Source organism: Cephus cinctus, unplaced genomic scaffold (genome assembly GCF_000341935.2).
Source record: "Cephus cinctus unplaced genomic scaffold, Ccin1 Ccin1_scaffold1780, whole genome shotgun sequence".
Taxonomy (NCBI): domain Eukaryota; kingdom Metazoa; phylum Arthropoda; class Insecta; order Hymenoptera; family Cephidae; genus Cephus; species Cephus cinctus.
Window position 1 is genome coordinate 18,345 of NW_014333995.1, and position 16,411 is coordinate 34,755.

The 16,411-nt window shown below is 43.7% G+C and overlaps 1 protein-coding gene and 2 long non-coding RNA genes across 4 annotated transcripts; 1 reads left to right on the forward strand and 2 right to left on the reverse strand.

Moving 5' to 3' along the window:
- Window positions 1-427: 427 nt before the first annotated feature.
- On the reverse strand, window positions 428-2,363 carry LOC112495246. Of its 2 annotated transcripts, none has more exons than XR_003061606.1 (3): window positions 2,217-2,363; window positions 1,958-2,150; window positions 428-1,867 (listed from the first exon to the last, which is right to left on the reverse strand). It is a non-coding gene; the product is annotated as an uncharacterized LOC112495246 (long non-coding RNA). The 2 variants fall into 2 exon arrangements; XR_003061605.1 differs by having other exon boundaries at window positions 1,954-2,150.
- A 5,644-nt stretch (window positions 2,364-8,007) lies between these two features.
- Window positions 8,008-16,409, forward strand: LOC107273687 (transcription factor glial cells missing). The gene is made up of 6 exons (XM_015752136.2): window positions 8,008-8,613; window positions 13,296-13,398; window positions 13,782-14,012; window positions 14,103-14,372; window positions 14,500-14,593; window positions 14,978-16,409. The coding sequence occupies exons 1-6, from the start codon at window positions 8,603-8,605 to the stop codon at window positions 16,363-16,365; spliced, it is 2,097 nt and encodes a 698-aa protein (XP_015607622.1). The 5' UTR covers window positions 8,008-8,602; the 3' UTR covers window positions 16,366-16,409.
- Window positions 13,581-14,177, reverse strand: LOC112495253. The gene is made up of 3 exons (XR_003061620.1): window positions 14,090-14,177; window positions 13,843-13,988; window positions 13,581-13,733 (listed from the first exon to the last, which is right to left on the reverse strand). It is a non-coding gene; the product is annotated as an uncharacterized LOC112495253 (long non-coding RNA).
- Window positions 16,410-16,411: the final 2 nt, after the last annotated feature.

The following is a 16,411-nucleotide window of genomic DNA, read 5'->3' on the forward strand; positions in this document are numbered from 1 at the left end:
AGCTCCCTCCCTTCCACCCCCTTCTACAGACCGCTTATGTATATCCATGGGAAACGCTTAAATATTGCTTTATTTCATCGTACGAAGATACATTTGTTCTGGTGGCAACAATGGAGCCGTCCGGTTGGCAGTTTGTAAATTCAAAGATTTTTAAGGTTTACGGTGTACCGACAGTAGGTACCGTTTATGAGGTTATGGTAAAACTCTGTATACACGATGGTTAACTTTGACTTATGGTATCGTATGAAATTGACAGTGATTACAGTCATTGGGTAATCATCCTCCAGATTATCCCATAGGACTTTGGGGGAGGATAGGTCAATGTCTAATTAACCATGAAACAGTTACGAGCTAGTCAAGTTTTGTATGGGGGGGGTGGAGGAGGGAGTTGAGTTTTATCTGGATGGAGTTAATGTCATCGCTAGGTTAAGGGACGTTTTTAGGGGGGGATTCTATGGTGGACACGTGACCATCAGGCTCCGCACGTGGTCTATGACCACCAGGTGGCTACGGTCACGGCACCACATCGTTAAACGCTGATACCGTGATAAGAGTTCTTCTCTACACCCCCCTAGTGAAACGACCTAAAGGCTATCCTTATACGCAGCGGGGTGCAAGTGGTATAGGGTTGTTTGGTTGACATTTTTTTAGTTTCTCGTGGGAGAGTATACGAACGGATTGAATGTTTAAAAAATTGAAATTTGAAAAATTTGTTTTCGAAAAATTCGTGGACTTGGAATTTCATGGGACGAAGTGAATTTTTCATGGGAACGAGTGCATTAATAATTATGATGGTTTATATGTGGGCGGTTTGACGGACCAATAAGGCATGACATGACCGATCAGTTTACCATTCACTTTGTATTACTTTTTCCACGTAGCATCCACTATCTTCCTATCTTGCTACGTGGAGTTCACACGAGTCAGTGAGGAACGGCTTTGGTATTAGGGGTGGCGTTACATAATAGGGGATGATTGCCGTTTGACAAGACCCTTTTATAAACCTTTTAATTCATCGATAGATTATGCCGGATTCTACGTGCCCCTCAGGAAAACCCCATACACCTTTTTTTTTTTCTCATTACACCCCGTACTGTTACTCGCCCCTTAAATATATATACATTACACCAAAATTACATGTAGTATATAACATACTTTTTGTGACGATATCGATCAGAGATCAATTATTGATCTGTATATTATTGAATATTGACAATAAAGGGTGATCATTAACAAACGTAAGGATCGAATGAATAAGTTAATTTCACCCGGTACATTAATCCTGTACAACCTCATATAAATGCCTATAAATAATAAAAGCCCGCAAGACTAAGGGATGCTCAGAAATTTGCGGATCATGGGAATGAATAAATGAATGGGGTATAAAAATTTTCGAATAACGCAACCAATCCTCCCATATGTCGAGCCCCGTATAGAATTACGCGCAATGCAGGAGAAAAGGTGTGCTGGAGGCAGCATTGGTTATAGCTTATAGGTTAGGTATCTATCTTGGGACATCGGTCCGCCATGAAAGATCATTTAATACGGTTCGAGTGTCCATTGAAAAGGCATTATGGGTCCTGTGACGGTTTTCGGGGGCGCGTGCCGAGACTGAATGATTTGCAAAATAAACGTTCCTTCCTTGTCGCTTCGTTTCGTTGCTCCGTCACTCAGCCATTTTCCGATCCCCGCAGACTGCGAGCGAATCTCGTGACTTCGCGGAAACACACTCCACGAGTGGTCCCCATTGATCCCGTACAATTTTTATTTCGGATGCTGCGTGGATGATGTACGAGTCCACATTGTGATCGTAGTCTAGGAAAAGTTCCTGAAGCCTTTATCCCACGTTCTTTGTATCCCGGTATCCCTGTAACCGGAAATGGAGAGTATCACCTTTGTGACCAAGGAGAAAGACTCACTTAAATGTCCGGTGGTTGTCAATTTTTAAATTACCCACATAGACGTGGACTCTTCATTTATTTTCAGCGCCAGTCTTGTTTACTGGTATCCGGAACTGTGGCTACGTCATTGGACTTCCGGTTGGGTCTTTGTACCGGGATGATTGGCGCGTGCCGATGGTGGACGTAGAAATCTGCTCGATCCATCATGAAACGCTTGTTAGTGTCCATTGTCATCCAAGGCGCCGTTTGCTAAAAGAAATTTTTCATGCTTCATATACGTATTGTGCGAAAATTTTGTAAATTTTTACAACGTACCTTTTTTTTTTCTATTTCTTAAACACCCACGCGATCAACGTGATATATTGATTGCGAATTATATCTTCTTATGGATGGGGTGTCTTATTTTATTCCTAATTAAGAAGTCATTTTCGGTATCAATTCTCAACGGTTATAAGCGCATTAGGCTATCCCCTTCTGAAAGGATTACGGGGCTGGTTATTTGTACAAGGGGTTACCCATTGGAGTAATACCTAGGAGACCCTTTACTGGTTTTCGTGACACCCTATATGTTTGAACACATTTGTTGATAACCCCTTGATACCCCAAACGTATAAAGTTACCCGATTTACAATGCCATTAAGCTACTGCTACAAATTGCAGTTTTAACACGCTCCTACGAATTATTCTACATTGGATTTTACGGCCCACAGAAAATACTTACGCACATACGCGCGGGCGTGTTCACAAAAATTTTACAAATTTTTTTAAACCCCGATCCTCCGTCTACCCTTAAGTACTTAAAATTAATCTATTCCGTACCAGTATTATAAAAACCCTTTCGCCAACGTGCTACGAGGGTGGTTTTAGAAAAATTGCAAAATTTATATCGGTCACGCGTGCCACAGTTGACGCACGTTGGATCTTCTCCCTGGGGTGCCGGACATTTCGAAGATCTCCAGGGGGATAGACACAGGACGTTAATTTATTCCTAGTCCATTCAACGACCCTTAAATGACCTAACCCCTCTTTGGATACTTGGACGGTCGCGTGTATACCGATAATAAAACCGGAAGGCTGTTTCGCTTAACGAAGCAAGATGAGTGCGTGGACGGAAGCTGTATCCAAAAAAAAGTCCATTGGTCCATCTGGAAAAAAAATTTGAATATTATTAACGATCAACGCACGGTAATACGGTGAAATAATTTGAAAAATATGAAAGGTCAGTCTATATATCATTATAAAAAATGTCAAAATTTTTCATAGAAACCATTGACATTTTTTTTTCGTTTCTCATAAAAAAATTATATATATATACCATATAAATCCTTCAAGATCCCACATACGATAGGTCAATACGGAGGATGAATCGTGGTGGAAGAAACGCGTCTAGATTCGCAGCTGAGCGCATACGGGTGCCCTAATGGGCTCGAGGAAAAATTCATATAAAATTTATAATGGCCCTCGAGAGCTGTCGAGAAGTGGAAGAAGGGAGAAGAGAAAAAAAAAGAAGAAACGAAAGAAAGTCAGGTAAGGATAAAATGATCCCGTATCGTGGAAAGATTTTTGACGACGATACGAGAAATGGTTCGTCCAGGCAGCGGAGACCAATTTAAATCAATTTAACCCACCACCCCTGTTGCCTAAACGAGACTCAATTGGCGGACAATGGTGTTCGGCGGCGGCTTTTTTTTTTTTTCAAGGGTACCATAGAAGAGCAGAACAGCCACAGGAGCATCATCCTCGTGGAGTGAACTCCTTGACGTACTAATATCGTCATTATTCATCGGTATGCTCACCCTGGTGAAACGCATGATATTTTTCTTCAAAGACAAATTCAGAAAATCCACAAAGGCCTTGTACAGACGCTATGGCGTTAAACGATTGCGTGATCCCGGCCGGAGATTTTAATCGGGAACCCGGAACCACCCCATTTTCCCAACCAGTACTTTCGTCGGATTACCAAGTTACCACCCGATGCTCGAGGGGTCGCGGAAGAGTCATATTCGTGAAGCGATAAAAGATAAAATCCTGCGGAGGACGGATCTAATGAATGTGGGAGACCGGAAGATAAGTGTTATACCTATTGAAAGCAGAGGACTCTTTGGGTACAGGTAGACCGTGTGAACACCGTGAACGTAGGGCGAACAATCGTTTACGAACGTTAGACATTAGACTAATGGAAATTAATCGGTCGGAGCGGGTAAACGTTAATCGATACGTCATTGATTAGTCATCAGAGACGAGGTGAGCGGCACGACGTAAATTGACGTGAGAACGCTGCCAGGCTCGAGAGGCATCCCTCTGTTATAAACTCCATCTAAAAAGTATAAATGAATATAAATATATATAAAAAATATTTCTATTAAGATTCCATATTAAAAATACCTTATATGTCAAAGATCCAAAGAATCTTTTATGACAGTTCACACGATTCTACCTCATTCCCTAATAAAGTCAATCCTTTATTTCCCCTTTATCCAAGTAACCCTCCTCAAAGGGCAGAGGGTGACTCCGTCCCTTCCATCCAAAGAGGGGAGTAGGTCGGTATAACCAGCAAAGACTCAATCCCATTGGCGGAATAGCAGCACACGTCCAGATACCCAAGGGACGCTTCACACAAGAGGGTGTCTAACGTCCTGTTAAACGTTTGAGGGTGAGCTTTTTTTTTCCAGGAAGCGAAACCCTTAATTCGAAGGGCGTGTACATCTGAGTCAGTAAAGAGACACCAGACACCTAGATTACCTAAAACAAAAAAAAATCACAGTATCCCCACTAAGGTCGTACGTTAAAATAAAATTAATTAAATTAATCTTATCCAACTACAAATTGTACACCCGATACAATAATGCCAATTAAATGCCTACCACCAAATTCATAAATATCTAATAAAATCCCTATACATCTACCTACAATCGATACCTAGTCAATCAACTGTATATATTTTATAATGTTACCTGCACTGGAAAACTGTTAGGTTATTCTAACAGCGATAAGTCCATAAGAAAGTTCTTTCCCCAGTGCTATTAACCTGAACGCACAACCCATCACGGACCACGCGCCAGGAACAGCTTTACTTTGAAATACCGGAAGCAGCCGGCATCAGCACGAGCCGCAAGATGCGACTAGTTTACCAATGTGATCCCACATCATCTGTCCTGACAGTACGTCTACTCCAAAGTCCCTGTAACAGTAAAAGTACATATATCGATAAAATAAAAATCTAAATATTGCCACGCTATAAATACCGTCCCACTGAGAGAAGCACATAACCTAAAAGCATCCGTAGATCCTGTCTGTATCGCACAGGAATGATAGACAATAAGAAATAATCGTAGAGCAGAAATAACTGGAACGCAAAGTAGAAAGAAGACGCGAGCCACACGTGGATGACAGGTGACAGAATATAAAACGAGCAAGCGCCTAGTTACCTCCTACGTGTTGCCTTCGAGGCACGCGACAAGCATTGTATGCAAATGTTCAAGCAGATGTACGGATAAGGATGAAAATTCACCCTTTCGGGTTTACTAGAACTCTAACCTCCTCCATTCTATCACTAGCAATCTAATGGGTAGTACGTACGAATCTTACATTGAATATCAGTCTGTCTATGTAGCTGTATAAGAGACTACGAAGTTCCATGAGGTTAAAAGTTTCTTGATGGAAGTTTCAACGAGAGGTTAGGTATGGGGATTATTGTTTTCGAAGTTTGGTACTCATGAGATATCACGAACGAAATAAGCTGAGAGGGATAGGTAAACAAGTAGGGAAGCTGATTAGCACTCTTAGATCTTCGAAGATAGGTTATGTCTTTGACGCGGGACAATAGACAGAGAGTGTTCGTTAAAGAAGTTAAAAGAATTATCGGCGTTCCTGACTACTGGTGTTCATTGAAATATCGATCCTCTTATCGATAGCTGCTTAAGATCAATGAGTATGCATATTATGGAGATACCGCACGGTATAGATATACATGGTATTCTTATAAGATTATGATTAGTGTACAAAGACCAATGGTAATAATGGATTAAATTGTAATTACGTTTGAGAAGTGAAGGTATGTGAAAAAATAAAGGAGAATTTGACAAAGAGCAAAACCAATAGTTGTCTCGCGATAGGATTTTGATGAACAGTTTTAAAAAACACCTCGTCGCATCCGCAGGAACGAGGGGGATGATATCTTCCGCGTGGATTGGTACCAGTGAGAATTTCACTTTATTGCCACAGAAGTGCGTCCAGAGTAGATAGTGTCAGGGACAACGTACCACGGTCTACCTATAACATGGTCTTCGCGTACAATAAAGCCAGTTCCGGACAATAGCCGTAGCAACAATCAAATCAGAGCGCTATCAGCTCAACCCCACATTATCCTTTGATCCGCGTACTGGGTTGTTCATCCTCTAGCTCAGTGGCGCACTCTGTCGTTCGGTAACTCCCTCGCATGTTAGCTCGTGGGGCGGCAAACACTCTGATTGCCCACCCCTCTGTATTTGAACAGCCTCGAACTCCCGTGAACGTCGTGTTGTAACGGGGTTAGAGAGCAGAGCTCTACCTATCTGCTGTATCCACGACTTGGTAGACCTGGGGTATTCCAGAAATTTTTTATTCAGCTTCCATGGTCTACCAACCGCCCTGACGCTTCCTGAAAAAAAAAAAATGCAGAGTACACTGAATTTTTTTCGTTTTTAATAGTTACCTCAGGGATGATCACCAGGTAATCCTTTGGGGTGACCACGTAACTGGACGTCTACCAGGCACCTGTCGTACACGTGGTAGGAAGTCGACGTTAGGGATAATGCCGCACGTGCCCTGAGAATTACACATGCATGAAGTGATAGCTGAGGTGGTTGAGGGTGCTGATATGAGGTAGAGGAGTTTGTTCAGGTATGCGTGTCATACGTGGATTTGATGCTTGTACCTTTTCCCGGGGATATCACTTTTCCATTTTGTGTGTATATACAGGGTGAGAGAAAGGAGTGGGTATTCGGCGTGGTACCGATCGAAAGCAGCTTCATCTCCCTCCTTGATCAAACATATCCCTTGATCGTGGCTAATTGTGAACTCGGTGCCTGGGCCCGTCGTCGCTCGCCGACGTTAATCCCTTTTGGAAAAGGGCTATCGGGCAAACAAAGGTCCCTGTTACGGTAGCCCTTAAATTAAACAACAGACGAGTCCATGGACTGACGGATCCCATCGTCCTGAGCCCTGAATCCACGAATCAGTGGAATGGCTGGAGTTTCAGGCTGATGAACCAGGTCTGGGTCTGTACAATATACGTACATCCAATGCATAGCTACTGCAGATCCAAGTGTACCTAAAAGGTAGTCTGAGCTCTAAGTTTCTCTCTAGGTCAAGTCACAGACCTCACCACCTCGCCCGGGAATGGCTCCAAAGGATTAACCGGCTTCTGGGAAGGAACGGGAGAAATGGCGATCACGCAATTCCAGGCCAAGCTGCTGAAGCCTCGATGGAGATGTTTGCGGCGTGGGTTCACGTTCGATCGAAGCGTAACGGGCCGTTGTCTTGGATGCGGGTACCTGGCAGGGAGGCCAAGAGCGACGTGGAAGAGGGTTCTCCCTGGGACACCCTCGTCGACCCAACCCAGAGACCAGCTGATTAGGAACCCTGGCGATATGGCAAGTACCAAGTAACAGTGCCAGTCATACTCTACAGGAACGAAAATAGCTGGTACGTCCAAAGATTAAAATTTATAAACTTAAAGCATCCCTTACGCATTGCAATCCCTGTGTTTCTTTTCTCTTCAGGCACGATCGTCATGGACTGGATCTTTTATTGGTCCAGGACTTCAATGAGCATCCCCTGTAACATACAGTCGCTGTAGTTCAATTGCAATGGCATATATACATACATACCACACGCCAGATATGAACTGGTAAATTCGGGCCTGGTCCGGTACCTAACAGGGTCGATCGATCCCTCGTAGAAACGACTAGGGGTGGCTCGGCCGATTAGACACCCTTGAAAAGCAACCGCTCCAATTGGCCGGGGATGGCCACTCCCGTAGGCGGTCCCTCGACACCCGGGACAGCAGACACTCAGCCAGCTACCAACGTGGTTAGTTCGCGTAGCCCGCTCAGTCCCCAGCGCGACTTTGAGTCGCACGCACCACGCATCTCGTACTACGCACTACGCACAAAACGCAAGCGCGACAATCGTGCGTCGCGAGTGGTTACCTCAGTGAAGACAAGAATTACTAAGCTTTTCGTACAACGCGTATCCGACTTATGGGATGCGACGACGGATACTGAAGACGCAGTGGAAACTAATGAATTTCTTAATTAACGAAACAATGAGTTAATTCAATATCAGTACCGAAAGTGAATCGAAGGAACATTGCTCAAGGACTGCCTTGAATTTGTGCTTTTCTAGCATTGAACACTGTGGCTCTTGACGTCCCTTAAAAATGTATTGCTCTTATCAAAATCTAAAATTACTTCTTCGCCAATCTAACGCATATCAAACGGTATGACCAGGACATAAATTCATATCAGTGTACTGACAAACGAATCCTTTAAATACTAATCGTTATTTACTAGTCAAAGAAATAGTGTATACGGTTGGGGCTTGATGGCACCAAAGAATCGCACCTAGCTGTGTACTAGTGATAAAAAAGATAATTAAACCAGACCAAGTACCGATTGTGACCAGAGACGAGACATCATATTACCCAAGGATCCTCGACTATGGTTGTATTGTAAGTAAATAAAAATTGTAAGGTACAAATATTTCTATCAATTCAAATATCATAATCGCGCCTTTTCTTTCGCTCCCACAAAATACAATAATTCTAAACGTTTCTCACAAAAAGGATATCATACTTCGCAATGTTCGTTACTTGAAAACGCATTCGGACCCTACTCGGTGCATCCTGTATCAGTCAAAGGATCGATTTCTCTATGGTGCGAAATTTAACTAAAAACCATGGGCGTACAGAGGCTTCCCTATTGGCGCGTGGGCGTGTTATCACGCGTTCCCATTGGTTGCCAAGTCTGACCGTACACCCTCTGTTCCTACGGCACATAAAGCCAAGCTCCCAACGTTATTCCGCGTTACAAGCCAGAGTTAACGCCGTTTGACAGACATGGTATAACGAGGTCCAATGGAATCTCACAGTGGGATCCTGGATAAGCAGGAGTCAGAGGTTTACGGGAACGCGATTACGGATACGAGGATCGCCGTTCGTCACTGATGGTGAGAAACGCAACGCCCCGAAGACAGATTAAACGAATGTCCTCGGTAAGACGATCCCTTTTATCCGGGATCTCGTTGCGAGAGCAAAAGAACTTTTTCGAAGACTTACAATACTTGTGTCTTTAAATCTATAGCCATATGTATATATGCATAACCATATGAATACATAATTGTACTTAAAGATATATACGGAGTAAGAAAATACTTGTTAACCAAGTGGCAAATAGAAGCCTGACAGCTAACCAGGTATTAATTATACTCGTGTGATCCACTGGAGACTCAAGTATCTCGCCCACTAAGTCCCATTAACGATCGACGATCGGAATCTACGTTTGGCTTAGAAAATAATATATTTAATAATCCAAAAAGCTAAACAGCTTGTTCGCAACCTGGTTAAGTTTATATCTGTCGACGAGGTAACCAATCTAGTCGGACCGATTCGAAATCAATAACGATCGCAATTTGCAATTCAAGCGAAATGACTATTGTCGCTGAGTCAGCAGTACGGAAGAGATGTCGATTCTAGAGTGGAGCATCGGTATGCCTCCTGGAGTAGTTGTCACCCGGGGCGCACCGGGATAACGGATCCCCGTAACAAGATAAACGTTACTCCGCAAGTTAATAATACATACGCATATATATTGTAAATCGTATAGAGAAATCGCAGAGCCGTCGCTAAAATGGCGGACAGAGGTACCTAATGCTTTGGGCTCCGAAATGAATATCGAACGAGTCTAATTGAATGTCTGGTAAAAGTTGAATTTCTAAAAGTCTCGACTTAATCTCGCGCGCGATTTCAATCGGCCATCTATCCGCAACGGATCGATCCATCGACAGGCTTAGCGAGGCTTAAGCTTAGATCGAATGCCGTCATCTTTAAAAATCTATCTAGAGTTAAAGGTGGGGCATTCGAAATGGACCCGTGTCGAAATTCTCTCGGTGTAGAAGATTGATCTTGGCCTTGTGCCGAGCAAATCATTATTTGCCCATCGGGATTTCGAGACCAAAAGTCATCGAGTGGGTGACAGCCGCGTGGGATCGTACGTAATAGATGGTCGACGTTGCCAGTTCAGGTTCGAAAGCATTTTTCTCCCTGTCCGCTACTTTACCCGAGTAACCCATAAATACAATGTAACCCTGGCGAGGAAGCATCTAGGATCCTATGATCAATAATCGTAATCTAACAAGTATCGATTGAAGGTAGGATGAACATTTTCAAACAAGAAATTTCTATTCGGTCACCTCGTGGAGATAATCCAGGACCCCCGGGAAGGATACGTGTAGGCTAACTGAGAATGAATCTACGTATGGTTAACGCTTGAGATATCCTGCACGCGCGTCCAGGGGACAAGGAATTAACTTGTCCCTAGGTGTAGCTAATCTGCGAAGACGATCTTCCTGAACGCGTCCTGGGTATAGGTAAGTAGGTAGGCTGAGGCCGAACGCGGTGCAGATAGAAAGCACAGGATTTTTATCAGGGTCTTTCACGTGATATTTAGTGGCGAGTTCCCCGCAGGATATCTAGCTTAATATCTCAATGAAGCCACCTATGGCTCGAGAAGTTCTTAGGCATTAAGGTATGTCCACACGTGTCTCTCTGCGTAGCTGTGTATATCGTCACATGTGTAGCTAAGCCAATCTTGAGCCTGGATCGCCGGCCGATGTATCATCTTACGCGGTGCTAAGGCGATGACTTTATCACCGATCCAGGTAATCATTCACCAGGCGTGATTCCCCTCTTGCTGCTTTGATACTTTTACGTTTTTACCTTGAAAAAGAAATAAACAGTCTCTTACTTGCACCGAAGTGTCTGTACTTATAACTGCCAAGGATCTTACCTTGTATACCATCCTTATCCTCTTCCTCGCGATCCTCGTAAACGCCTTCGCGACGGTACCTCGACAGTTTTTACCCTGGGGCCAAGAAGAATACGTCTTCCTGAATCGACGTCCTGGAATTTCGCTTCTTACCTGGACCTCGGTACTCTGAATCTATATGCAGGCCCACCAAAGACGTCATCTACGTCGGTGATCCTGGTGCTGGTCTTCCTCGAGTAGGCTGACGTGATGACCGTAAATGTCCAGGTTTACATACCACTCGATAAAACCACGTTGCAGCGCCTAGCCTCGTGGGACGTTTGCACCGTTCCTCATTCCTGCCCAAGAACACATGGTCCTGATAGGTGCACGTACATGGTCCAGGTCGTTCTTTTTAACCTGTATTGATAAAAATCAAAAGGTAGTGCATGGTGCAGGATTATTCTTTGTAGGATATGCTTCACTAACCTCTGATACTGTTACGACCTCAGCATTCATCCACAGCAGGTTGGTCCAGGTCCAGTGGGCGTTTACTCTCTTGATACACTCATGGTCAATGACTCCTCAACATATTTACACACTACGTATACACTAACTGATATATTATTGACAAATCAATAATTGACAAATTCTTATGCTGCGAAGAGTTCAGAATTTTCTTCTAGTATCAGTACCGGTCCACATGATATAAGGTCAATTTAGTTATAACCCATATATAGGTTATTCGAACAAATTATCACCAGAATAAAACTCAACGATAAGACAGAACCAAAACCAATTGATTTTTTTTTCCTTAATTCATTTCATGAATCTCCTTTAGATTACCAGGTCATGTCTAATCTGTATGAAGAAAAATTGTTCTTCATTAATTCAAGATCCTGGTCTCAAACCTTCATCCAAATCCTATATGGTCCTCTAACATTGAATTTTCCTATAGTATTTCCTAGGAGCAGTCTCAGGACTGAATGAGCTGGTAAAGGGATTTCTGGGAAGCCGCCGAACACCGGTGTCAGCCCACCCACGATCACCCATAAGTATAATGCTAGGTACGACTGGTGTACCTACATACCATAAATCCGGATTTTATCTCGAATGTCGCGACGCTCTTGGTTGCGCAATGCTAAATTAGAGTTTCGTTCAGTACGACTTACTAATTTCACGATTACAGATATAGCCCATACATTTTTCATAGGGTGAATTAAAAAAGAAAACTAACAGTCATACCCATCCATGAAAATCTTAATATTCAATTAGTTGAATATATAGATCCAAGAAATCTAAATGATCATCTTCGATCTTACAACGCAGATAGGATACAGAGTGGCACGCGTCAAGCAAATTGCATTTGTTAAAATATCCAAAACTTCGGGCAAATCCACCGATAAGCTTATTAAAGACTTCATTGAATCGATATCGGTATCTCATGAAAGTTTCAATCGAGTTCAGGAAACCGTTATGGACTCGATATTGTCGCAGGTCGTGATCATTCGTAGCTGACAGTTTGTAAACGCAAAAAGACAGTTTCAGTGCGCAGAAATTATTCGAATAAAGTAACAACCGTTAACGGCGAGATAAAGTTCAGTCGTTGGTATAAAGAAATGCATGTAGAGTCAAAGTTCACGATCACTCCTTGCCGCTGTATATGCAATGTTAACGCAAGGAAGTTATATGTGCGGATACACGTCGCGAATGGTAAAAAAAAGTAAGTAAAAGGATCCATCGATCGGTATATGGCCCCAGGAGGTCTTCGAGTTTCCTTCTGCACGCTTCGGCAACCTTCCATCTACGTGCGCCGAAGCTATCCCGACGTTTACAGTCGCCCACCGCGTGTCAATTAAATTTTGAATAATAATTTGTGTGTATCCATAATAACGTTTGCCCGGTAGGCGTCAGTGACCGGGAGGGGGGTGGCGGAGACGAAGGAGGATGTCGAAGAGAAGGAGAAGGCGGTCTTGATGTTTCTTGAGTCCTGGTCTGTCCTGCGGAAGACTTGGTAGAACCGGAGATAACACCAGGAAGTAACCTGAACCTTCTGCCGGTGAAGAGGGACCATAGTAGAACGACCTATTGAAAATATTAATGTTACCCAACCGGACACCAATTAGTTCTGCCATTGATAATATATGAGGATCATTTGTTTCTTAATATTACCAGATGTCTTTTCGTTCACGATTCGAATTAGCTCAGCCACTTCCTGCTCCTAGTGCTCGGACTGTGTAACGAGGTTCAATTTGTCTCGTGCCAAGTTCAGTGGAATACCTGGACCCGGGGATTCTCTCTCTCTCCCTCTTTATATGATCCTCGTAGATGCTCACTGGAGTATATATGTTCCTGGTTTTCATTATGAATTTTCTTTTATTTGTTACAGGAGTCGCGTGGGGTCGCCGACGATGTCAGCGACTGTCGCCGGTAACCAGCAACAGCAACATCCCCATCAGGAGTGGGATATCAATGATTCCAATGTTCCCAGGGTATGACTATTAAACGTTAAATTCATTTAAATATATTGCATACCTTGACTCTTAATACCTGTATAGTTTATGCGTGTATAAAAGACGTCGTAAAGTTAGTAATGGCTCGGATTGGCTTAGGTCCATGACAAAGGGCCCATGGGAAATATCCAGAATTTTCAAAATTACCTGCTACCTCCTTATTCGCCTCCTTGGGAAACACCCAAGTAATTGAATGACGTGTATAGAGTTATGCACGGGAGAGAAGGATCCGTCAGATTCATAAACGAATCGACAATAAATATACCTCGACAACGTCTTCGGACTCCTTGCTGTCTCTCCTCGTGTTTTTCATGCTAAAAAGATATAGGACGTCAATTAACAAGGCATAACTTTTCACGCAGATCGTAGAGTACGACCCCTGGTGCGAGTGGGCAGACGGACACGTCAGAAGAGTTTACGGACCTGATTGCGAGGAAGCGCGACGACATGCCTCCGGATGGGCTATGAGAAACACGAATAACCACAACGTGAGCATCCTCAAGAAGTCCTGTCTGGGTGTTCTTGTTTGTTCGCAAGGTTGCATACTGCCAGGAGGTGGTAGTGTGCATCTGAGACCAGCAATATGCGACAAGGTTAATAAAAATAAAAGAATAAAAAGAATTTCCAGTCGATCCTTATTGAATTAGCCTTTAGCCTCTTATGTATTTACCTTTTTACTTCAGGCACGAAAGAAACAGCAGGGAAAACCCTGTCCCAATAGACAATGCACAGGACGATTAGAAATATTGTCCTGTCGTGGACATTGCGGCTATCCTGTCACTCACTTCTGGCGGCATACGGAACATGCCATTTTCTTTCAAGCTAAGGGTCAGCACGATCATCCACGTCCTGAGGCTAAATCTACTTCCGAAGCCAGGAGGAGTGTCGGCGCTGGCAGACGTGTTCGTGGATTGGCAGTTTTATTGGCCAGAGAAGCCGCCCTGGGCTCTAAGGTATGTCAATCACCTGTTGAGCATGTCAAATGCGATACGGTACGATTGGCCGATAGAGAAGTTACGCCATCCAGGTATAACCTTGTTTCTCGTATCGTCTTATCTGAACTTTTATGATTTCTTTCAGTTAATGTCTCTGCGGGGAACTAAAAGACCAAATACAGAAGCTATCGAACAACCTCCGAGAACGACGCAACCTCCGCCCTTAATATCGGACAAAGGTAGGCATTGCTTTTGTCCTTATTTTTACTTTAAATACACTTCACTTACCTTTACGGCTTTCTCGGGACGTACTGTATTCTGTAGCGGAGATGCGATGAGTGGAGGAATCTCTTTTTAGCACTACCGAAACACTTGAAACACACTGAACACACTTAAAAATATACGCGACTGTCACCGACGGTTATCGTCAACGTCCGCGCGTCGTTTGACGATAGTATTTACATTTTCACGTGCAATCGTCTAGCCGCAGGGCGTCGCCGCTGTCGTTTTAGCTTAAAAAATATAACCGTTACGATACTGAGAATAATTTAAACGTAATCGTTTATTTTCCTGTTATTTTATATTTGTTTACGATGTTAAAGTATATCTATTTTTTTTCTTAGGATATTCCTGCTCCTGTTCGCCTTTTGAATGCGTATGCGGACTTCAGACGAGCATACCTTCGTATCAGCAGACACAGCATCAAAACACCATGTACCCTCAACCAAATTCTACGAACGAGACTCCCTATTGGATCCAAGAAGCTGTACAGAGTCACGAAAATACCCTGGGCTATTGTTTACCCAACCAGGTCCCGCAGGAAGCCTCGTATCCAGATTTCCCTTCGTTCACCGGCGACCTTTTTCAGCCTGAAGAAATTTTCCAATTGGATCAACCGCTGAGACCAGACTTCCCAATGAATCCTCAGGACATTGCTCGTTCACCACCGACCTTGCTCGACCTTGGCAGTGGTACTATAAAATACGAGATCAAACAGAATCAGGATCAGGCTTATTGGAGCCAGCTTCTGAGCGAGGACTCCAGCAGCAGTCATTTGAGCCTTCCTCAAGCTCAAGACGAGAGACTGCAGTTTCCAGGCTTTGAATCTGAAAAGGACGTCAATGGTTTCCATTCTAGAAGACCCGTTAATTGTTACGGCGACGAGAAAGGTGCCAATCACAATCAGAGCATTACGGACCCAATGAATTATCCCACCTATGCAAGACCTCAGGATCAGAAAGACTTCGCAAGTGATAACATCAAGTACGATCCGAAGAATGATCCTGGACATACCTACTGGACTCAGGGTTACGAAAATAGGTCCCACTTTCCTAGTTTTCAGGCCCAAAAAGAGGACAATGCCCTCGCCACCCGTAGACCGCCCACCTGTTTCGTCTCGAACAAAGAGCCCAGTCAAACTCAGCCGCTTAATGATCGAATGAACTATCCTGTCTACCAGAAGCCACCGCCGACAAATCACAAATCGATGACTCAAGCTTCAAATCTGGACGAGACGATTCATCCTAGTCACAGTCCCGTCCCGGAGAGCAATGTAACACCTTTTGGAAATTTCGAGGCTTATCATCAAATGATCGACACAAGCGTCATAAAGAGTCCTACTGAACGTTCACCGATACCAGGTCATAGAGTCCTAGATGACAGATTAACCTACGTCAATCCCACTGAACAGAGCTCCGCCCTTTCTGAGAGACTCTACCCAGATCAGACCTCAGAGACTACCGTCCAGTCTCAAAGTAGTCCTGAACCCTTCTTCTACCCCAGCAACGAACGCTGCCATTACACGTGCGAAGTCCTGGACACGCGAATCCCCCAGATGCCGCTACCTGCTGGGCACAATGTTAACTATTCCGAAGTTGCTGACCTGGAGGTACCGCCATTCGTGGATTATACCCTAGTGGGCATGCTGTGTAGCCCTGGCGATGATGATCCCTCGCCGGGATTACTTCCTGCTTGCACTCAGCCTAGCCAGACTTACGTTCCCAATCACTAAACGATAGACAACGTTGACTTGTACTTGTATTATAAATAAATAATGA

Coding starts and splice junctions, on each gene's coding strand:
- LOC107273687 (XM_015752136.2), top strand. Junction 13,399..13,781: donor ATGATTCCAATGTTCCCAGG/GTATGACTATTA, acceptor CTTTTCACGCAG/ATCGTAGAGTACGACCCCTG. Junction 14,373..14,499: donor AAGCCGCCCTGGGCTCTAAG/GTATGTCAATCA, acceptor GATTTCTTTCAG/TTAATGTCTCTGCGGGGAAC.